At 34.5% G+C, this 24,092-nt stretch overlaps 2 protein-coding genes across 2 annotated transcripts; both read left to right on the top strand.

Moving 5' to 3' along the window:
- Positions 1-264: 264 nt before the first annotated feature.
- cycsb (cytochrome c, somatic b) lies at positions 265-1,793 on the top strand. Its single transcript, XM_073851866.1, has 3 exons — positions 265-410; positions 1,252-1,426; positions 1,506-1,793. The coding sequence occupies exons 2-3, from the start codon at positions 1,258-1,260 to the stop codon at positions 1,649-1,651; spliced, it is 315 nt and encodes a 104-aa protein (XP_073707967.1). The 5' UTR covers positions 265-410; positions 1,252-1,257; the 3' UTR covers positions 1,652-1,793.
- A 7,138-nt stretch (positions 1,794-8,931) lies between these two features.
- On the top strand, positions 8,932-24,075 carry nfe2l2b (nfe2 like bZIP transcription factor 2b). Its single transcript, XM_073851836.1, has 4 exons — positions 8,932-9,054; positions 13,997-14,212; positions 14,366-14,527; positions 22,434-24,075. Exons 1-4 carry the CDS (start codon positions 8,932-8,934, stop codon positions 23,616-23,618), a joined length of 1,686 nt encoding a protein of 561 aa, XP_073707937.1. The 3' UTR covers positions 23,619-24,075.
- Positions 24,076-24,092: the final 17 nt, after the last annotated feature.

Below are 24,092 nucleotides of genomic sequence, written 5' to 3'. Positions count from 1 at the left end.
AGCTGGTCAGGCTGGGAGACCACCAGCTAAAACCAGCCTGGCCAGGCTGGGAGACCAGCTAAAACCAGCTACTTCCAGCTTAAACAAGCTAAGACCAGTCAACCATCCTAGGCTGGTTTTAGCTGGGGGGGTTTCAGCAGGGTAGTAGCTAATGAAATAGTACTTAATAGTACTTACTGCTAGCATGAAAATAGCTACTAGCACGGCTTAATGATTAAATGTTAAAATAGCTTGCCATACACGTGACGCCTCACGCAGCGCATAATTGTGACGTCAAATACCGGAGCCCTCTCTCGTCTCTAAAATGAAGTGACCTTTCTTTTCGCCCTGATAGAGAATCGGTTCGCCGACCGGCACGAACAGAGCACCACGTCCAGCAAGATAAGGTGGTTCCTCGCACGGCCTGAAAGGTAATATTATCAGCCCTATTAAACCGATAACGTCGTGTTTTGTTGACGATAATAGATGTGATATTTAAGCGAAATGAAGGATTTTGAAGCATAGAATGGCGTAAGGTTGCGTAAGCTAACCGGTACTCTTCAAGAACAATTGAATGTAACGGAAGGAATCTATAGGGTTTAATAACAAACTTAGTACTTTTGTAATTATAATAGTTGGCAGATTCGATTTTTTGGTAATTGAGTATTAATGAATGCTCGGTAATTAATGAGAGTGTGTTTATGGGAAGCTAGTCAGATGTGGCTAACGTTAACGTTAACTGTTAGCTTCCGCAACGTGGATCAAAAAGCCGGTTTACGACTTTGTACGCTGTGTTTTTCACAAATGTATAACTGATGTGAGAGTCGTTTGATGGGTTAAATTATGATTTTTGTTATAGAAACGCTGATCTGGTTTCTTCTTTATTTTAAGCTAATTATCAGTGGTGAATGCCTAACGAGGGAACGTTATTCATCAGTGATCGAGGCTTCTTTTAATGAAGGCGATTTAAGGTTATCCTCAGTTGAACGTCTTAATACCGAGATGTTTACAGATACGGGTTGGCAAAGACTGGATGTCGTAAGAAACATAATCCATATACCTAGAAACCAACATCAGATGTTTTACCTCTGAATGGATGGTGAACTAACCTTACAAGTTGTTTTTAGAGGTTGACTTAGTTGATTTGTGTTTTGAAGCTTTTGAGTTAAGCATGTAGATGCTCCATCCTTGAATGACCTTCTAATGATCTGTCCGCTGTGCTCTCAAATCGTTCACCCTTTAAATGCCTTTGTGCATGTCCTATACCTTTAGGTAAATATGGGTGACGTCGAAAAGGGAAAGAAGGTTTTTGTCCAGAAGTGCGCCCAGTGCCACACCGTTGAAAACGGTGGCAAGCACAAAGTGGGGCCAAATCTCTGGGGTCTTTTTGGACGCAAGACTGGTCAGGCAGAGGGATATTCCTACACAGATGCCAATAAGAGCAAAGGTGAGGCTTACTGATTAAAAACAGCATGTGTACTCTTCACAATGAGATATAATGATAACTAATCATATTATTTTTACAGGAATTGTCTGGAGTGAAGACACCTTGATGGAGTATTTGGAGAATCCCAAGAAGTACATTCCAGGCACAAAGATGATCTTCGCTGGGATCAAGAAGAAGGGCGAGAGGGCAGACCTTATTGCATACTTAAAGTCCGCCACATCATAATACCCCTGGAGAACGAGGAGACTGCAATATTTAAATTAAACGTTTCTAGTTTGGCTTTGAATGTCTTTAACAATATCTATTCAAATGGTGTGACAGATCAAGTGGCCAGGATTATTCAACATAACATGGGCATTTCTTCTAATGCCGGTCCATTTTAGCAGTGAGGATTTCCACTTCATTGTTTGTCCAAGTAATGTTAAAATGAGTCGAGTTACTGCACACCCCCAGTGTTTCCACTGTGGGAATGAAAACTGTGTCCCCTGGTTTCACAGGAGCTGTTGTACGTTAAATTATTAAATTTTACTGAACCCTTAGAAGTATTTGAATCACAATCAGTGACTGAAAAAGCAGCATGCTTAATGGTAACTAATTGTATCGGATGGATTTGATCTGTCAAATAAAACGGTCAAAATTGTCCTTTTTTGTTGTGTCTGTTCTTTTGGCTATTCATGTTCCAATGTATTCACAATTTCTTCAGTTTTGCCTTTTGAGTTTCAGTTCTCAATGTAGAAAGCAGACCCTTAAGGAGGAGTCGGATGACTGACACTGTACTTGAGACCTTTAAACTCTATATAAAGTGCAAGGTATGCTCTTCTTCGTCTGAGAAATTTCAGGACAAGTCTCGACAATGTCCTAGTAAAAGATGCCGCAAGCATATCAAGGTTTTCATGATCGTTTGGCTAGAATTTCCCTAGGAAGTTGCATTTCCTGCTGAGGAAGGTTGTGGTGTATGTGGTGTTTTTTTTTTTTTGTTTTTTTTTTAATAATGATCCTAGTTCAGTATAAATGGTGTTCTTGACTGATAATGTAAGCATTGGTCCACCCAACGAACTTTTAATGTCAGGAAATTGGTCATCAGTTTCACTGCTATAAAAAATCAATTATAACATCATTGAACAAAATGATATTACTGCAGTTTTAAAACCACTAAAGTGCATTCAGATTCAATTATTAATTTTAACAATTGGGGAACAAAATGCTTTCAGATTCGTTTAATCCAAAATATATATGTAATGTAGAATAGCGAACAGTAAAGAAGTACTAATATTCATGGATATTATAAACATTTAATTTAATCTTTTATCATGTACTGACTGGTTAATTGGCATATGTGACCTGGAAACTAAGCTTAACAGGCTTCTTGTATAATTGCTTTCAATTTCCTCAGACAAAATTATTAGGAAAGACCTTCTATGGGCAAGTTAGGACGATCATATAAATTAATTGCGTAGCTGTTCTGGCCCGACGGTACTTATCAGCCTCAGATTTGATTGGACTTAAACATTACGTACATACGTGGAGTACACATCAGAGAGCAAAGTCCAAACAGATGTCCCTCAGAAGGTGCACAGCTGGTCAAATCCAGTCTAACCAACTACCTCACATCAAGCTTATACAAAACACTGGGTTGTGTGAATTTTTTAATATAGCACATCTATGGAAAATCATAGAAACCTTGTTTATATGCTGAAATCTACATCTACCCAGACTCTTTAAAAATTCAAGGCTTTCAATGTCATTAGCAGTGTCATTTCTAATGAAAACACCGCCCCCTACAGGACAGAGAAAGTTACGCAACGATATTTTGTAACACTTTTTTTTTCTTGAACATAAAGGTTGCACAACCAACATGCATGTGTCACTGATTCTTGAGAAGTAGGATAAAACAGGATGAAATATTGAAAAAATAAAACCTTGTACTCTGACAAATAAACTACATTTTTTTTGTATGTTACATGTACTATGCTACTAAGCTGAGCTTTGATTTAACCTCCCAATTTTTCTCTTTTTTATCAAAATGTGCTTTTTACCTTGCCATCACTTATTTTGCAATCAAGATGTTTTTAACATTTCAGTATACATTCTCATGTTAGCAGACAGATTACTTTTCACATGACCAACAATTTCTTAACAAATATAAAATATAAATTAAATATTATCAAGATATTCATCTGACAGAGACAAATAGACCTGACAGAGTTGCCACATCTGACGGTGGTGACGAAAACCTTAATTTGTAGTGATTTTAACTATCAGAAACACTATTTTATATTTAATGTAAATAAAAAATGACTTGAAACTCACAAAAAATATGATGACTTCATGTTGAATGTATTAAATGTAAACTGTCCACTGTCAGAAAGAAACTCTTACAGTGGTGACATCTGACAGTGTTGATAAATTTGGCATTTCTTTCACAAAACAAATGGAGTTCATGTAGTAGCCATTGTGTTTTCTCTGCTGATGCTAGATGCCAATAGAACCTGCTTTAGGAGAATAAAATGATTTAAACGTTTCGATTATTTTTCCTCAGAAACTGAAAGATGGTGTTGACATATCATGGTTGTGACAGGAAATGTTAACATTAGGATTTAAAATATTCTAAAACTATCATACTTACCAGAGCCTGTCTGACATTGATGTACTATGCAGAGATGGAATGTGGCAAGGGGGTCTTAGAGTGACAGCTGCCCCTGATATTCCCTAATTTATTTAATAACATTTACAATTGAAACTATTTTCATTTTTAAAACTAATAGCAGTTACAATTGCTGGACATGTTTTGGTCCACGTCTTAAGAATCATTAGTTTGTTGAAACACGTAAGACACTATGTCTAAAATGTGTCTATATTCTGTATTAATTCGTGGTAGGTTCAATGTTGTTTGAATAAACATTTGATTGAAATATAATCCATGCCTTAATAAGCAGTCAAATATATTAGCACTTTGGTTTACTGTAGTAGAATTTCGGTGCTACGATATTTAATTAGAATACATGTATGTTATATACTGTTTATTTAAAGCTTTTCGACTAGAATATCTAGTTGATTTATGCCTTTGACATAAATAGAGCAAGTATACACTACACGTCTGTGTTTGTCACTGAGAGGAACCTGTCACGTGTCACGTGTGTCGAAGATGTAGCAGTGTGTTAGATTACAGTGTCTACAAATACAGCATCGTTTCACTTCACAATCTATGAGCGTGCTGTGAACCCAGGGGGATGGTCTTGTAATAGACGCATGAAGTAAAAAAAGTATCTCTTTTGTGTCATTTACATTAACATCCTCAAGGTGAAAGTGTCTGAAACAGGAACTGAGGTAAGAAATATGAGCAAGGCACGAGCTGGGAGGGATCAGAGGACGGTGCTGCCGCAGAACTCCACTAGAGGACAGCAGTCATCTTTCTTTCTTTCTTTCTTTCTTTCTTTCTTTCTTTCTTTCTTTCTTTCTTTATATATATATATATATATATATATATATATATATATATATATATATATATATATAAGCATTATTTATTGGTTACTTTCAGTTGGGAGGTGGCTGTCCTGAACCCATAACCCGTAAATTTCAATTTGATTTGAAAACAATCTTGATTTTTTTTATTCCATTGTTGTTGTTGTTCATCTTTCTAATAGCTGCAAGGTGTGAGTATATGCTCCATCATTTTGAGATAAATTGTTTTCAAAAGTCTAAAAATCTGTTTGTGACTTTACGAACTTCACTATCGAACAATTTTTCTGCAACTAAGATGTTATAATAGTGTTTGGTTTGAAGTATATTCAAACTAATTAATCCTTAAGTTCGAAATCAGTATGATCAACTTTTTTGCCTTTTACAAAGGAAAATTGGATTCAAAATACTCAAAATTCTATTTGATTATATTTGATGTAATTTATTCCTGTGAACAAAGCTAAATTTTCAGCATCATTACTCCAGTCTTCAGTGTCGCATGATCATTCAGAAATCATTCTAATATGCTGATTTGCTGTTCAAGAAACATTATTATTATTATTAGTAGTAGTAGTAGTATAATTATTATTATCATTATCAATATTTAAAACAGTTTAGTAATTTTAAATTTTTATTGATGAATAAAAAGATCCAAAGATCATCATTTATCTGAAATAAAAAGCATCAGAACAGAACATTTGATTTCTGAAGGATCATGTGACTGGAGTAATGATGCTAAAAATTCAACTTTAAAATCACAGGAAAAAATAACATTTTAAAATATATTCAAATATGAAACACTTACTTGAAATAGTAAAAATCTCAAAATTGAACTGTTTTTGCTGTACTTTGGATCAAATTAATGCAGGTTTGGTGAGCAGAAGAAACATTAAAAATCTTTTTAAAAAACCTTTGACTGGTATGGCAGGAACTAAGCTAAATGCATGGCAGTTTCCACAAATTCAAGTCAGATTGGTAGAGTTGGTGTCCCTTTATTTTTTAATGTAACTAAAGCATAAAACCTACCTTGAATAGATGTGTTAGATATCTTACAGAAAATCAAATCAGAAAATGTCTTCAACCATTAAAAAGGGTAAATTTTGCCTTTTTGTCCTTTGGTTTTGCAATGCTAAAACCATTTGAGGTTCAAAAAAAACATTTAAATTGTAAATAATGTGTCTCTGTCTGTCATTAAAGTTATGTATTTATTGTAATGACCTTGAAAATTGGGAAAATTGAGTATATTTTTACTTATATTTTAGTATATTGCTTGTGTGTTTCAAAGACACTCTTAATTAATTAGTAATGTACTCATAATACAAAAAAGTACACTTTAATATCACTAATCAAGTATGTAATTATGCATATACTTAAAGTGTACTAACTATACTTGAAGTTGTTCCAATTTAGCACATAAAAGTACACTAAATACACTTAAAGTTATGCTTTACTATAATTCAATTACAACTAAAATATACTTAGCACAAAATTAGTTGTTCCAAAATAGCACACCTGAAGTTAACTAATCATTAACATACTATATACTGATAATAAGTCTGGCTGCAAGTATAATTGGCTTTTTTTTTCACTAGGGTTCCCTAATTTATTAGATGATTAAAATTATAAAATATTTTAATTAGTTATTTTAAATCGTATAACTCACACTTGAAATATTGTACATTTGTAATTACTATTAATTTACCTCTTTAATAAAATAGAAAAAATATATATTTACAGATGTAAGCAAAAATGTGTTCATTGAGAGACTAATATATTTTAAATATATAATTTAACACTTTATTTTGCTTATGGGCTTCAAGGATAACATTTATAACAGTCAGCAGATTAATTTATTTGATGCAATACATTAAAAAAGAAGAAGTTAGTCTCTTCAAATACATTATGTGCCATAAATTCACTAAATATATTTGTGCAAAGTATAACTTTACATAAGCCATTTTAGTTCCAGCTTATAAACCATTTTGAGTTCCAACAGAATATTACAAGCCAAGAAAACAAAATTGTATACTTTCACACTTGTGAAATATGCTTGACAGTTGAAATAAGAAAAACAAAACACTTAAAAAAAACTGCAGTTCCAAAATCCGAAAGCTGAACCATGGAGGAAATTTGAATTATGAGGACATCTTTCTTTGTATATTGTTCCTTATGATGTTAATTTTTTATATATATCATTTCTAAATGACATATTTTAATACATACTAGTAAGAGGGATTCAGTAAAAAAAGTCAATTTTCATGTTAACATCTGTAACACCAACAAAATTATGTTAACAAAAATCATATTAATCCATGTTAAAGTATACACTTCAAACCAGTCAAGAAACTCGTAAAACCAAGCCTTTATTTTCTCGGGGATCAATAGAGATTTGACGGGTGGAGCTTCTAAAGCAAAGTTCTGTAATGCACTGACCACACACTCACACAGCCAGAGTGGACCACAGAACTTTCCCCGAGGAGCCATGCTTGAATGTGTGCTTCTCGGTGTAAGCGTGTCCATATGTGCATGCATGCGACTTTGGCAGACAAAGCCTCTGCATGCATTTTTGTCTTTTTGAGTTATAGATTTGTTTTAAAATGTTTCAGTTTACTGCAATCATTTGGGCTTCAGTCATTTCGCCTGCAGTCGCCTTGGCTGAGAAGGTTGCCCACTGAGGACCAATCAGCTCTTGAGGTTCCTGGGAAGTAAAACACATGTTAGAATTTATGTTCACCCTCTAGAATGAGCTGACGTGTCTCCATGCATTAACAACTTCAAACTGTTGCAACAATATTTAGGGGAATCCTAATCTGACGCAGTATGTAATGGAAGTCTTATTTTATACAACCCGCAAAGGTCTATTTTAGCATGTTGAAACAAGAAAAAAAATCAGTTAAGAGTATATATGCAATATATGGAAACATACACATACTTTTCTTCCTAGTGTAGACTATAGCATTTAATTAAACTCAACAGTTTTCTCCAGAAGAATATTTTCTCTACTTTCTTATATGTGAATTTGTAAAGAGCGTGTTTAAAACACCAGTCAACCATGTTTTTGCACAGGTTCTGTGCTTAGGTTTTGTATCCAGACTTCTCAAGTTACTTTGTGAAATAGTTTAAGCTTGGCATCACTTTAAGAATTGCCTAAAGCAGTGTAATTTAGTGCGCACGCTTTCCTGAGTTTAATGCATCACCTCCAAAAACATAAACTAGAGGCCAAAGCCACTAATGAAAGTTTAATTCTGGACTGTAAAGTGTCTGCTTACCTTACGGTTGACTGGTGGCTCTCCTGGCTGTGTCTCGAAACAGACTGAATGTATTGCTGGACCCCCTCTCTCCGTCGCTAAAGGAATGTCGACGTGGAGCTGCCAAACGTGAACGTGTAGGGTACTCATGAACGCGCTCGTCGGAGAGTCTTCTCCGAGCTCGTACCCTTGGCATAGGTAGAGTGGGCATGGCGCTAATCACAGCTACCTGTCACATTTCGTGGCGTGTTGAAAGCTGAGGGGGAAGAAATTCTTGAAAGACGGACAGTGTGTGATTCATCTAAAGCTGTGTTTAAATATATTATGTAGCATTTCATAATTGCTTTGCACATTGTGCATGTTTTAATGTTTTGAACAGTTCATTAAACAAATTCCTTACTTGGCTATTAAACTTGTATTAGGCTAAATTACATTTTTACATAGTCGATTCTGAAAATAAATTCAGAGCAAAGTAGCAATTATTGTGGCATTTTACGTTTTGACATCGCAAACCTGTGCTTTTTCGTTTGTGTATGTGAAGATTCAAGATAAAGCTGTTTTATCAACATTATTGGTAAGGAAAGAAGGTTGTAAGGCATGTTGTAAAGTGATAAAGGCATGTCTAGCATGACTTTAAAGTTATTATTGGTCAATGCTTTGTAGTAGGCGGGTCAATGTTAATATTTGTGTTTCGCTCTTTGATTGGCTAATGGAGCGTTCCTGAATTCGTTATCTGCGATTTGATTGGCTGTTGGCAGTCGTGGGCGGGTTCTGTCTGTATTTGGGTTGTTACACATGCGTGTCGTCAGATTTGATTCAGAAATATGCTTTGCTGACGGTTGTCCTCCATCAGACAGACAAGTCCTTCAACATCACCTGAAAGACATGGACGACCCTTCTGCTCGGTTTCAACATGAGGTAAGTCAAAAAAACAGTACTTTGATATAAAACAAATATATTTTGTCAAACTTTACACCATGAACTGGGTTCATGTAAATACATATCTACATCCATGAAATGAAGTGCAACTGATGTCAAAGGACTATTTTGTTTTTTGAAGTCCCATTTTTGAAGTTTGTAATTATAGCCTTGTTGTAGAATTGCTGAGATGATCTAAATGACAGAAATTAAAATAAAAAGGACAGAACTATTAATCATTATAACCTTACTAAAGCATTGCAGTGTTTAAAATAAAAATTAAAAAAGCTATTAAACATTATTTTGTGGAATTTAAATACATGTAGGCTAGTTTAGTGTTTTACAATGGGATTAGAGTTGTTACTTTTACTTTCAGCAACATGAAATATCTCTCTCTGTTTTTCACAAATATATAAAGCGACATTGATAATAAGAAATGCACAGCGATCACACATTATTATTTTGTGTAATTTTACATACATGTAGTTTGGTCTTTTACAATGGGATTAGAGTGGTTACCTTTACTTTCTGCAACATGAGGTATCTCATCCTCTGTCTCTTTCTTTCTCTCTCTCTGTATATGTGACCCTGGACCACAAAACCAGTCTTAATTAGCATGGTATATTTGTAGCAATGGGCAAAAATACATTTTATGGGTCAAAATTATCGATTTTTCTTTAATTTCAAAAATCATTAGGATATTAACTAAAAATCATGTTTCATGTAGATATTTTGTAAATGTTCTATCATAAATATATCAAAACGTAATTTTTGATTAGTAATATGCATTGCTAGGAACTTCATTTGGACAACTTTAAAGGCAATTTTTTCAATATTTAGATTTTTTTGCAACCTCAGATTCCAGATTTTCAAATAGTTGTATCTCGGCCAAATATTGTCATATCCTAGCAAACCATACATCAATGTAAAGCTTATTTATAAAGCTTTCAGATGATGTACAAATCTCAATAAAAAAGACCCTCATGACTGGTTTTGTGGTCCATGGTCACAAATACGTATTTTCACAAATATATGGTTTTCACAAAAATATAAAGCAACATCGATAATAATAAGAAATACACAAATTCAGCATTTACACTAAAATTTGTGATGCTGCCTGCTTTATACTTTTGTGAAAACCATAGATAGATAGATAGATAGATAGATAGATAGATAGATAGATAGATAGATAGATAGATAGATAGATAGATAGATAGATAGATAGATAGATAGAGTTTTCACAAAAATATAAAGCCAGCAACATTTATAATAAGAAATGCATCAATTCAGCATATTACAGGAAGAAAATTATAATTTAACAATATAATTATTAAAAAAACATTAAAATGTTGCATAAAAATAGAGTTTTTATAATATTTTTGATCAAATAATTGCATCCTTGGTTAGCACAAGAGACTTCTTTTACATTCTTTTTTGGTTTGTTTTTAAATCATACAACCCCAAACTTTTGTAGTGTATTATCATACATAAATCCTAAGTAGTGAAGTCAGTTTGAAGGTATAGCATCACATTGGACCTTGTATATTCATATGACAATAGAAGTAATTATATGACATTTTATATATACAGTCAAACCAAGATTTATTCAAACACCTTCAACATTTCTCACATGATCAGTTTATCCACTATAGTTTAGAAAATGGTACAAAAATATGACAAGAACTTTTGATTATTGACTTTGTTAAACTGTGGCAGAACAAATTTGTCTTGATAATCACAAATGAATTACAGTCAAACCAAAATTTATTCACAAAATTTATCACAGTTTATTCGCTATAGTTTAGAAAATGGTTCTGAAATATGACAAGAACTCAAGAGATAAACCGTGTTAGAACAAATTCATCTTGATCATGTCATATAACTTTGATAGAAAGGTATGTAACAAAACATAGTCAGGTCAAAGTGTAAAAGGTAGTCCACTGTATGAAGAATTTTTGTGTAAATTGTAAAATATGTCACAGTTTACTTTATTTTGCTATCCTCACTTACATAAATGCACTACATTGTCCTGCACCCACTTGTAAAAAAATAGTAAAAATGCTATAGTGTCTGAATAATTGTTGGTTTGACAGTCAGAAAAGCTTTGAGTCTGAGGTCTCTGTAAGACTGGGGGAGGCCGCTCACATAAAATGAGTCTCAACCGTCATGAATTCAACTAACTGGGTTGGTTAAATAAACATTTCACTTTGTGCACCTGATCCAGACACACCCAACACTGCACTAATGTTTCAGGGTGGGTAGCCATTTACCCCAATGAGAAGAGTTAATGCATAAATCAGTTGTCTTTCATGCACGCAAGGCTGTATCTGCCTGTCTACACTTTAACACACTTGCATCATCACATTCACCACCCAGCTGTAGGCGTGTGTATTCACCTTTCACTCAGCTCACCTTTACCTTCTTTCTCCCAGTTATTCTTGTTCTGGAGTTTTTTTTTTTTTTTTTTTATTATCTGATGAATTGTTTTCCCTAGGTTGCTCAGTGAAGTAAATCTCCTAAGTAAGCCGGAGCATTTATTTACTTGCGTGACAGCGAGAGTGCAACAAGTTCAAGGTCTTTATGACCAGCTCCATTACAAATACTATGAGCACCACTTAGAAGTTTTGTTTGTGTACCAGCATATAAAGTGCGCTCACTCAGTAGTCCGCAGTGTCATGGCCTTCAAGTTAACACACATACACAGAAACACACATACACTGATTATAGGTCTGATAGTGGTAAAATACAGTTAAATATGTTTTCAATTACTGCACAGCTCACCTTGTAAACAGCAATGGCAATATCTATCACAGATAGTGAGTTGAAATGACTGGCTCCTGTTGTTTTCTCGTGTGTGATTTTCTGAGAGGACTGGCACATAATAAAATGGCAGTAGGTTGGAATGAAATAACTTGCTCAACCCCATATGACCACAAATCTATATATTTTAAAATACATTTCAAAATAACCAAAAATATATTTCCTAAAATATGTTTTAAAACACAGTCAAAGGTTTTTGGACAGTAAGAATTTTAATGTTTTTTTTTTTTAAGTTTCTCTTCTGTTCACTAAGCCTGCAATTATTTGATCCAAAGTACAGCAAAAACAGTAAAATTATGAAATATTTTTACTATTTAAAATAAATGTTTTTGAATATGTTTTAAAATGTAATTTGTTCCTGTGATTTCAAAGCTAAAATTTTTGCATCATAACTCATCACATGATCCCTCATAAATCATTCTAATTTTCTTATTTGATGTTCAAAATACATTATTATGGTTTCTTTGATGAATAGAAGGTTCAGAGGAACAGCATTTATTTGAAATAGAAATCTTATAAAACATTATAAATGTCTTTATCAGCATCCTTGCTGAATAAAAGTATTAATTTCTATAATTTCTTTCCCCCAAAAATAAATTTAAACTACATTTAAATAAAGTTATACTGAATGGTATACTGTAAAATGTATTAAAAAAATAAAGCTATTTATTTCAGATAAATCTTTGGATGTTTCGGTTTATCAAAAACCCTGAAAAAAATGTACTCAACTGTTTTAAATATTGATAATAATAATAATATATTTTTTCTTGAACATCAAATTAGCATATTAGAATGATTTCGGAAGGGTCATGGACATGGAAGACTGAAGATGATGCGGAAAAATGTAGATTTGTCAGGAATAAATACATTAAAAAATATATTCAAATAGAAAACAGTTACTGAAATAGTAGAAATATTACCGCTTTTGCTGTAAAAAATAAATTCTTTAAAAAACATACAAAATCTTAGTGTCCAAAAACTTTTGACTGGTTGTGTATATTATAAGTTTATAATATATATTGTAGGTCATATATTTGACAATTTTTTTTTAAATATACATTTTTTTTCTCGTATTTACCTATACATATATTTCAGTCCAAGAAAAATACATTCACATGTCTATAACACGTGAACATATATCATTTGAATAAAAATCAAGGAACATATATTACACTATATAAAAAGTGAATCAGTTCTGCTATCTCATCTCATGGGCACTCGGTTTATCATTAAGGTTTTTTTTGAGGCAGTCACCTAAGCCATAACTGGATTCATGCCAGCCAGCCAAACATTTACCCTTTGTCTGAACTGATCTAATCTGAACTGCAATGAACTTTTGTGATGTGAACTGATCTAATCTGAACCGAACTGAACTTACCTGATCTGATCTGAACTGAAATGTTTCTATTTTCAGTTCCACATCCGTAGTGTGCACGGCAGATGTCACTGACATTTACTCTGAGTAGGAAACAAAGCAAAGACATACTAAAAGACTTTATTGGTCTGGTGTCGTATATCAGGCTCCCTCAGTGGCAGTGCAACCTCTGACCACACAATCAGGGCTCATAAATTCTTTGATTACTGTGTTATCATATCAAAGGAAGTGATCACAAGTCACAAGGTTCTCAACCTTTTTGACTCCAAAGGCACAATATTGTCCACAACAAGATTCAAAGGGCCCATAAACTTTTCAAGTCGTTTGTAATTCGCTGGATAAGAATAAAGATGTTTACAAATATGTTTCACTAAATTTCCAGTTTCTTTAGGTAACATTCGTCTTTTTTAATACTTTTAAGTCATCTTATGACCCTCTTTTGAAGTTGTCTAATATGTTGTTCAGTATAGGGCAAAATTAAAACGTGTTTTCACAAAACAAAACGATCCGCCCTGATGGTGTTTATTGTTATACCATGCTACACCAACCTGAAAAGTTTACAGGTGTATTTGGTAAAAAGGCACCTGCCAAACAAATGAATGTGAATGCAAATCACGTACAAAAACATGAGTAATATTGTGAGAGTTCACTGAAGGTTTATGCAAACATGCTCTTATTGTAATACCAGTGTGCACAGCCACATACAACCATGGTTAATTGTGTTTTACATTATGTTTTTCTGTTCAGGATTTGATTGATATATTATGGAGGCAGGATGTCGATTTGGGGGTGGAGCGAGAGATATTTGATGGATGTCTTCAACAGAGGGAGAAGGAGAACACAAGAGCAAGAGAAAGAGAGTTAAAAAGAGAGCGAGAGCTTGAAAGGATAATGCAAAGGTTACAGAAACTAGACAAAGAAACTGGAGAGTTTTTGCCTAGTCCTTCATCCGTGAACTCCCAGGTAACCATTTCATTGGCTACACATGTAAACATATAAACAGCATGCATCCATGAATTAATAAAACCTTAAAGTCACTCAAAATAACACCATTACACACACCCACACACTCTCTATTGTTTAGTGTTGCTTACCTAGTTATTTTCACTGTTTTAGGCTGTGCCCTTGTCAGAGACATTGCATTCTACTACGTTTAATCAGCGTTCACCTGTTACCCAGAATCCCCTGCTGTCTGCCCTGCTATTCTCTCAGAAGTCTCAGAAGCCTCCTTCTCAAGAGCAGGCTTTTAGTGAACTACTGTCGCTGCCAGACTTACAGGTACTTATGCACATAATGCAGAAAGACCCATACATTCATGTCTGAGCTGGTGCATGGTTGGCATTTCATTTTGGAATAAATTTCTTTCTTGCAAGTTTAAGCAAATTTCTTTCTTGCATAATTTATGTAATAAATTGTAATTATAAAATCACAGAGCCACTGAATTAATTAAATCACAATTAAGTCAGTGATGACACTTTTTCAGCACATTCTTAGTAGAGCTGATTGTCTACCTTTGAAAAAAAAAAAGAGTCAGGGTTTAAAGGATAAGTTTACTCCAGAATTAAATTTACTCACCCATTTGTCATCCAAGATGTTCATGTCTTTCTTTCTTCAGTCGAAAAGCAATTAAAGGGGTCATCGGATGCCCATTTTCCACAAGTTGATATGATTCTTTAGGGTCTCAATGAGAAGTCTATAACATACTTTGGTTAAAATTTCTCTATGGTAGTGTAAAAAAACACTCTTTTTACCTTGTCCAAATCAGCCCTTTTTAGAGCAAGCAATTCTGTTGCATGTTCCTTTAAATGCTCCCCTCTCTGCCATGGGATGACGAGCCAAAATGTTTACTTTAGCTGCGTTTAGCTGCTAAACTTGCTAACTAGCACATTATTAAGGAAGGCCATTTGCAAAGATGCATAAAACCCTTATACTCACTTCTGATCATATATAGATCAGGATCGGCACTTACTTTTCAAAAACGAAAATAACGTTAATCCACTTTAGCGGCTCAGGAGTAAATTACATCCAACAATAGAACGCCTCAATCGCTCAATCTGAGACATGCACCACAATGGCGATTGGAGTGGGACTGTTTCAGCTCGGTGAGGGTGGGGCTAAGGTAAGGCGCTCATGTCAATCAACTATTGTGGGAGTGGCCTCTGTCGGTGTTTCGTCACAACGACAAGAAGCTGAGAATGACCTGATTTTAAAAAGGGGATATTACTTTTAAAGATAGAAAAATATACCACTGGGTGGATTTTTATCATTGTAGGGTAGTTGTGTACACAAACTGACAACACACATTAAAGTTCAAACATGTAAAAGTGAGTTTTGCATATGATGACACCTTTAAGGTTTTTGAAGACAACATTTCAGGGTTTTTCTCCATGTGGTGAACTTCAATGGTGGCCAACAGGTTGAAGGTCCAAACTGTAGTTTCAATGCAGCTTCAAACGGTTTTACACAATCCCAGTCGAGAAATAAGGGTATCATCTAGCTAAACAATTGGTAATTTTCTTAAAAAAAAGAACATTTGATATACTTTTTAACCACAAATGCTTGTTGAAGTCATGTTGGAAAGGTCACGTGTGACTAGAGCTGAGTAGATTACTTACAAATCCGTTACTGATTCCAAATTAAATTACAAAAATTGTAGTTAGTAACATAATCTACTAGGTTACACATTTTAGGTAATATGATCAACTTTTAGATTACTTAGGATATTCTTGTACCGTATTGACATAAAAATACAAGAAGAAAGAAAGAAAATATATTCCATTTGTTCTTATTAACAACATGAAGTGCATTAAACATTATTTTACGTCAAAGTTTACCAGACTGTGGTTTGTGAAGAAACTGCAGAGGGGTTTAGAGATTTTTAAAAGCTAATAATAAATTAAATCATAAAAAAGGTCAATTAAAACAAATAATTTTTAAATCAACCAAGTTAAAACACTAACTAAAAAAAAGAAATATTTTATTTGTTTACCTGCATGTCATGTGACCATAACCAACGTCAGAGAATCAATGAATATGCAAATGTAATATTTAATTATTACAATTTTTTTTTATTTCAGGGTTACTTCAGGTAAATTTATTAGGTGAAAAAGGATCAGATGACAAAAAGTTTGTGCATTTTAATGTGTTTGAAAGACAAAAGAAAAAAAGTAACTGTAGTCTGATTACCAGTATTTAAAAATGTAATTTAATCTAATTATAAGTATTTCATTTTTGGAATCTGATTACGTAATCCAGATTACATGGAATCACGTAGGTGGAAGTACCGACCCAGTGTTTACAAAGCCGAACGTGCAAAGAAAGTCAAACGTCCCTTACAAAAAAAGGTAAAACAATGATGATGTTTGAAGTTGGAGGAGAAAATGAGATGGAGTTTTTCGACCTACCCTACCTTTTTGAACCGGTGTACACAGTCGAAGAACTAATCACGCGTGACTTTTTCCAATGTGATTACGTAATGCATGAAGTTGTAGCCGTGCATCGCAGAGCTAGTGTAAGACAAGCATTTGTGATTAAAAAAGTATATCAGTTTTAAAAAATGTTTAGAAAATGACAGATCGTTTCATTAAATAAGACACGTATTCCTCGCCTGGGATTGCGTAAAGCCCTTTGATGCCGCATTGAAACTGCAATTTGGACCTTCAACCTGTTGGCCACCATTGAAGTCCACTATATGGAGAAAAATCCTGGAATGTTTTCTTCAAAAACCTTTATTTCTTTTCGACTGAAGAAAGAAAGACTTGAACTTCTTGGATGACATGGGGGGGGGGGGGGGGATTCCTTTAACGATGGTTTAAATCAAGTGTTAAAAAAATAATTAAAAGTTAACATTATTGACAGAGATCCTTAAACTAAAAGATCTTATATTTATTTTTTGTTTTCTGTCTATTTGAAATGTTCTTTATTTTTATAACTTTAAATAATTAACATAATTTCATAAATCTAGTATCTAGCAAACTTCTATAGCTTACAATCTGTTAGGTACAAATCAATACTAGATAAGCAATAGATATACTATATATCTAATCAGTAATATTAAAAAGCGTTAAAGCAATATCAATTCATTTGAGGTGTGTGCTTATTTGAGATATGATGAGTTAATCTTTAGATTTTTCATGGAATAGCATGAAGGTAAATGTCCCCACTATCACTGAAATAGGTGTTCTGACAATTGTCACTAGCATGGCCTTGTCTCAAATGTCACCCACCACTCACGCTATTCCACTCCTACAAGTCTAGCATGGGTTGTTGCAGATAGCAGCGGCATGTGGGTGCTTGTGACCACTGTCCTGTATCATAAAAGGAGTGGTTTGGTTCAATGGCCACAACAGCTTATATCACTTACAGCAGCTTTAATACTGTTTTTTATCCCATGTGTTGAAATGGCTCCAGTCACTTCAGAACACATTTTATATTAAATTCAATATTTTGATCTGTCTTTTTCAGTGTACACTACCAAGTTTGTATTCACTAAGGCTGCATTTATTTGCTCAAATCTACCATAACATCAGTAATACTGTGAAATATCATTACAGTTTAAAATAATTGTTTTCTACTTTAATATAAATGTATTTATTCCTCAGATGGCATCGCTGAATTTTCAGTAGCAATTCTTTAGTGTCAATTTAGTGCTCAAAAAACATCTCTTTTTATTAAGAATCTGTGATATATTTATATAACAATTCTAAATAATATAAAAATTCGATTTCTATTTCAGGATTTATTTGAATTATTAATCTTTTGTAAATATCTTTCATATAACTTTTGATTAGTTTAATACCTCCTTGGTGAAAAAAAACACATTAATCTTTCAAGAAAAAAAAACTATAAATCTTACTGACCCCAAACCATTGAGCATTAATTGTAAATACAAAATAAAAAATAGTCTTGGTAATGTCAAATGTTTACAAACACCTTTTCACACTGAGGACAACTAAAAGACCCGTATGCAACTATTACAGAAGGTTCAAATGCTCACTAATGCTTCAGAAGAAAACATCAGGGCTCTCAAGTTTTGGAAAAAGTTTGGAGTGAGATTTTATCTGTTAGGGGAGGAGCCACTCAAATATTTGCAGCAGCCGCCCCTCGGCCCCACGCAATTCTCTCCAGTTTTTGGTAAAAGTTCAACTATCTATTGTTCATAATTAACCAGCACAAAATAAAAAATATAACAACTGGTAGATCTGATAAGTCAAATTCATAAAAATAAAATGTTTTAAATATTTCAAAAATGCATATGTATCAAAAGTAAAAAAAGAAATTTGGCCCCAAACGAGCAAACTAAACAGCAGTGCTCAATGCACATACTGTAAACATACAGGAGGATTGCAGAACTTGCTCATAGCATGTATGTTAATCTCTGTGTGTGTTTGTGAAAGAGAGAGGGTACATATTTCAGCTTACTAATGTCATTTTGTATTTCAAGTGTTTATTGCACACTTTGATGCCTTGATGACAGTGGTAGGGGCTTGAACTTAGCTAGAGTAATTAGTTACATGTAATTGAATTATGTAATTTAATTAAAAACGACATTTAACTAATCTGTTACAGTTACTGAGAAATAACAAATATAGTTAAAATAGTTACTTTTAAAAATGTTTACAATTACAAAGTGGGTTACATGTAAATATTTTAATTGATTGATTTCCCAAATCGCATTGACTACTTTAAAATAAGAGACACCAATGTTTCAGGAGTTAAACAGAGGTGCTAAAGATTTTGTGGTGGCTGTGCTTTAAAATTAAATTACTATAATCTTAATTCAAGTGATGAAGGATTTTGTAAAATTGACAGTAATTAGTGTTGAGTGCTACTGTAAGGTAAACCTGCCTGCTTAAAAAGTTTTTAAAAGGATTAACAGTTGAAAACATTCCTTAGAAATTTAGAAATCAAATGTAATGTTACATTACCTCTAAAGCAATTGAAATAGTTACACTACTTTTAAATTACATTTTAAATAGGGAAATTTAATCTGTAGCCTGTTACAGCCTATTTCCAAAATAACCTTCCCAACAATGTTGATACATTTGTGTTTTGAAATATATAAAACAATTTATTTTATTTGGATGAATTTGTCTGTCTTTTTTAGCAGATTTACCAGTTATCTTGTCTTTTCCTTAATTTCAGGCCCACAATTAGTTAAAGCTGTTGAAGAACTAATAATTTTGCACAAATTTGGCTATAATCCCCAACATCAATTCTCACTATCTTTGATCACAGGCAAGTGATTTTGTCTAGGAATCGTAAAATGGAAAAAATAAATAAAGAAATAAAAATAAATATGAAAAACCCTGCTGCATTTATTTAGTTTCTAGTAAATACAAATGGCAACGTCCGCTCCGAGGCCGCAACGCGACCACCTCCTCAACTGTACTAAACGCTTCCACTGCGAGAGAAAGCGGCAGCCCCGCAACGATTCCACCGCTGGCCTTGTCCCGTGTGTGCGCGTCTACGTCGCCTAGTGACGATCGTGATTGTAGCGGGACCACGTAATATACCAGAAAACAGCAAATTCTAATTTTTTGGCTGGTAGGTGGCATTTAACTCTCAAGACAGCTATGAGCTTGACAGAGTACTTCTCTCTGCAAAGCCAGCACCTCGTCCATTAACACCATATAGCGGGACAAGTTATCCCTTACTTTTCAGCGTGAGAAATACAAGGTGTGGCGTGAGAGCGTGTGAACTGGTTGAAATGCGTGTGTCTCACGGTGAATGCGTGAGACTTGAGAGCCCTGAAACATGATGCATTAATACCAGAGGTGTAAACTTTTTGTCTTCTGGGAAACATGTAAGTATCTTCTGTAGCTTCTGAAGGGCAGAACTAAATGAAAAAATTATGATATTTAGGCAAAATAAGAAAAATGTACACATCTTTATTCTGTTCAAAAGTTTACACCCTTCGCCCTTACAGTTTTTCTCAATTGCTTAAACACATTTCTTGAAATTATGCCTCTTATTTGCGAAACTCTAAACACAAATCCACAACTCCTAACTCAATTCCCCAAACTTCCTATATTGAGGTCAAAATGAAGCTCTCCACTCAAAACAACTCAATCTTGCTGAAAAACCAAACTTTGCTCTCAGACATGACACACAAATCCTCAAAAAAACTCACACTACAACACAGTTTTACACACTGATGAGATAAATTCAAAACAATACTATAGGCTACTACTAAAACAATAAAAAAAAACTTTTCACATGATGAACACAACAAATGTATGTATTTGCAAGTGTTTTATTTCTTACTTTACAGTAATGTACTGTAGAAAACAGAACAAAACAGCAAACAACAACAAAATAATTATTCTGCCCAACATCCTGTGTTTGGTCTGGAACAGGCCAAAGAACCTCTTCAGCATCACAGGCTAAATTAGCCCTGGCCAGGCAGCAGGGGTCAAATCCTCTTGCATGCCTAATCCAACCCTGGCACCCATCAACTAAAATATATGAGACTGCTTGTCTTCTTTCCCTTGCCCTTCCTGTCTCTTCCATGTTGTCGTTGTCGTCATCATCCTTCTCCTTCTTCTCCTCCTCTTCCTCTTTCACCTCCTACTCTTCCTCTTCAAAATTACACATTACTATAGGTGGGATATTGATTGAAAAAGACAACTTCATTGTGAAACAGAAAAGAAAAGGAAATATGGGCACAAAGGTGAAAATAAAAATGAGAAAGCCCACTGTCAGAATTTGTAACTCCTGCGTTGTCCTCTGTCTATATATGCTTTCCAATTGAAGGTTCATGAAATGTACCTTTGATCTATTTCAGAGAACTGCTTTATCATTGGTTGATCTATATTATTCTTCATTAGTGAAAGTCAAGATTCACTTGAATAATTCATGGAAAATTTACAAAAAGTCTAATAGAAATGTGTAGAATATATGATTGACAGTTTATGACAACTAGATCAAAAATTTTGCATTTACAGTAGGTAATGACTTATACGATGAGCTAATGACTTGATGTTTTGAGGGGTAAGACTTTTGCACAGAGAAATATATAATACATTTTGAGCAACATGACAATAGCAACTGATAATGTAGGAAACCGCAGACAAATGTATATAATCAGTTGTATGAATGTGCCAAAGCAATCACAACTTGATCAGAAGAAAGAGACGCTTTTTATGATGTGCACAAGAGACTAGATGATGTGGATGTTGAACAAGTAGTTTTGGCAATTTCATTTCTGATCTGAGAAATGCACCAAAGTGACTGAGAAACACTGTAAGCTGACTTTGGCTCTTTTATCTCCATTGAAGATTCTGATTAGTGTGTGCTAAATTTTGACTCCTAGTGTTTCCAGTTGGGTAATTGTGTGCTAATTGAGCTCAAACTTTGCAGACTTGAGTGAACAATATTGAATGCTTGTGCTTTCTAAATGACCACATGGTGTAAGCACTGAGAAATGTAGGGATTTGTGTGTAGAGTTTTGCAGTAACAGTTCACCAAATATAACTCATGTGTCAAAGCAGGGAATAGTGTTTAATGTTTAGGGAAATGGGTGTGCTTTTTGAGAAATGGCGTTATAGTTTTGAAATTTTAGTTCAAAAGACTGGTTATAGTGTTTTAGCAATTGAGAAAAACTGTAATGCATCTTTTTTTTTTTTTTCTGGAGTATCAGTGAACGTTTGAACCTTCTGTAATAGTGGCATATGAGTTCCTCAGTTGTCCTCATTGTGAAAAGGTTGATCTCAAAACCATACAGTCATTGTTGGAAAGGGTTCAAATACACAAACATGCTAAAAAACTAAAAAAAAGTGGAACCTGAAGGTTTTTCCTGAAGAACAGCGGGCAGTTTAACTTAACAAGGGACTTATTAACAACTATCACACACTTATTAAAAACACACACATTTACACAAAAAAACACAGCTGTGGATCATTCAGGTAACAACACAGTATTGAGAACCAAGTGTATACAAACTTTTGGAAAAAGTCATTTTTTTACATTCAACTATTATTTCAAATTTACAGTATGTCAAATATCTTATTCAGGTCAGTACTAAATAAAAAAAAAAAACATGCATTTCGTATGATCCGTCTTATTTTGGTAAAACAATGAACATTTTGCAGATTCTGCAAGGTGTATGTAAACTTTGACCTCAACTGTGAAATTACTTTAAAATGTCTAATATAATTAAAATACTATTTTGTTTCTCTTTTAGTATTATTTGGATGTCTTGGAGTCCGAGGGCTCAAGCTTACCCTTAGAGGACATCACCGAAATCTGCCAACAAAACCTGCCTGAGCCACAGAGGGAAAACTCAACAGATGCATTATGTGGCGTCACACAGACAATACCAGACTCTTTTGAGGCAGCTCAGCCATTGTCATCCATACCATCTGATCCAGTAGAGATCCTGGAAACATGCATACAGACATTCTCAGATCCAGGAAACCCTACTCCACCTTCAAACACGATTTACAGCTGCAGTACCCCTGAGGATCGAGTGATTTTACCTGAATGCCAAATAAACTCAAGCGAATCATCACTCAGTGATTTCTGTCCATATACCATCAATACCAGTAAACCCGAACAATTAAATAGCGCACAATTTGAGGAGAGCCACGTTCTCCTGGGTTTTGATGACTCTGCTTCTGTTGGCTCAGTGGATTTAGAGACATCACTCTATGCTGCTGATACCTTAAGTAATAGCCAATCAGACAAGGATGAGCTGGAGAGCATCCTGTCAGATTACACTGATCTGCTGCCTCTATCTCTACACTCTGATGCTATAGAACCAACACTGTATGATACTGTTACATATGCACAACACCAAACTCTAAATGAATCAACATCTAAATATTCACAAAGAGAACCTCAGGCAAATCCCTCAACCACAAGCAGAGCTGCAGGTGTCCGGCGCATGTGTCGTGACGAACAGCGGGCCCGAGCGATGAGTTTGCCGCTTAGTGTGCATGACATTATCAACCTGCCTGTCGAAGCATTTAATGAAGCCATCAGCTCCTGCAAACTCAACCACGCTCAACACACCCTCATCAGAGACATTCGAAGGCGTGGTAAAAACAAGATGGCAGCCCAGAGCTGCCGCAAACGGAAGCTGAATAGTCTCGTTGATCTTGAAGAAGAGATTGAGGGTCTGAAGAGGGAGAAGGAGCAAGTCGAAGAAGAAAATGAGCTGAACGCTAAAGAACTCTACGAGACCAAAGAGAAGCTCAGGAAACTCTACAGTGAGGTGTTTAGACAGCTGAGAGATGAACATGGCAACTTGTACAACCCCAAAGAGTACAAATTACAGCACAGCACTGACGGAACGGTTTACCTGCTGCCACGTAGCGCAGCCAACAAGACAAAAACACCTACAGAGGAATTACCTGCTGATTTATAACACACCTGAAGTACAACAAAGTGCTTTTGGTGTTGTAACTTGACACACCAGGAATATGGTCTTGAGGAATTATTGGCCCTCATTGTGTCTGGCATTCCTCTTGATTTTGTCAAGCGTTGATGGTTCAGAGACAATTTATTCAGGTAAATTAGCATCATTCCCCAGCCATTGTTTTCATGCAGTATAGCTACTGTCTACTTGAATAGTGAAAGACTGAAATTTTCAAATTGTTGTCAATGTTACATTTAAATGACAATAAGACCTGACAACTATGGTATTATATATTTACAGTACATCTACAATGTAATGTTTTACAATGTAATTTATTAGTAACGTCAAAGCTGAATTTTCAGCAGCCATTACTCCAGTCTTCAGTGTCACATGATCATTCAGAAATCACTCTAAAAGGCCTGTTCACACCAAGGACGATAACTATAAAGATATAGTTCTAAAAATAGTAACAGCTATCCACTT

This window comes from Garra rufa, chromosome 12, assembly GCF_049309525.1.
Source record: "Garra rufa chromosome 12, GarRuf1.0, whole genome shotgun sequence".
In the NCBI taxonomy this organism is placed as follows: Eukaryota; Metazoa; Chordata; class Actinopteri; order Cypriniformes; family Cyprinidae; genus Garra; species Garra rufa.
Note: the sequence above shows the minus strand (reverse complement) of the source record. Positions and strands in the feature narration are given on the sequence as shown.

Excerpts from the sequence above, each read along its gene's own strand:
- cycsb (XM_073851866.1), top strand. The coding sequence starts at position 1,258 with ATGGGTGACGTCGAAAAGGGAAAGAAGGTTTTTGTCCAGAAGTGCGCC. Across the intron at positions 1,427-1,505 it reads AGATGCCAATAAGAGCAAAG|GAATTGTCTGGAGTGAAGAC; the intron begins GTGAGGCTTACT and ends TTATTTTTACAG.
- nfe2l2b (XM_073851836.1), top strand. The coding sequence starts at position 8,932 with ATGCGTGTCGTCAGATTTGATTCAGAAATATGCTTTGCTGACGGTTGT. Across the intron at positions 9,055-13,996 it reads CTGCTCGGTTTCAACATGAG|GATTTGATTGATATATTATG; the intron begins GTAAGTCAAAAA and ends TTTTCTGTTCAG. Across the intron at positions 14,528-22,433 it reads TGTCGCTGCCAGACTTACAG|TATTATTTGGATGTCTTGGA; the intron begins GTACTTATGCAC and ends TTTCTCTTTTAG.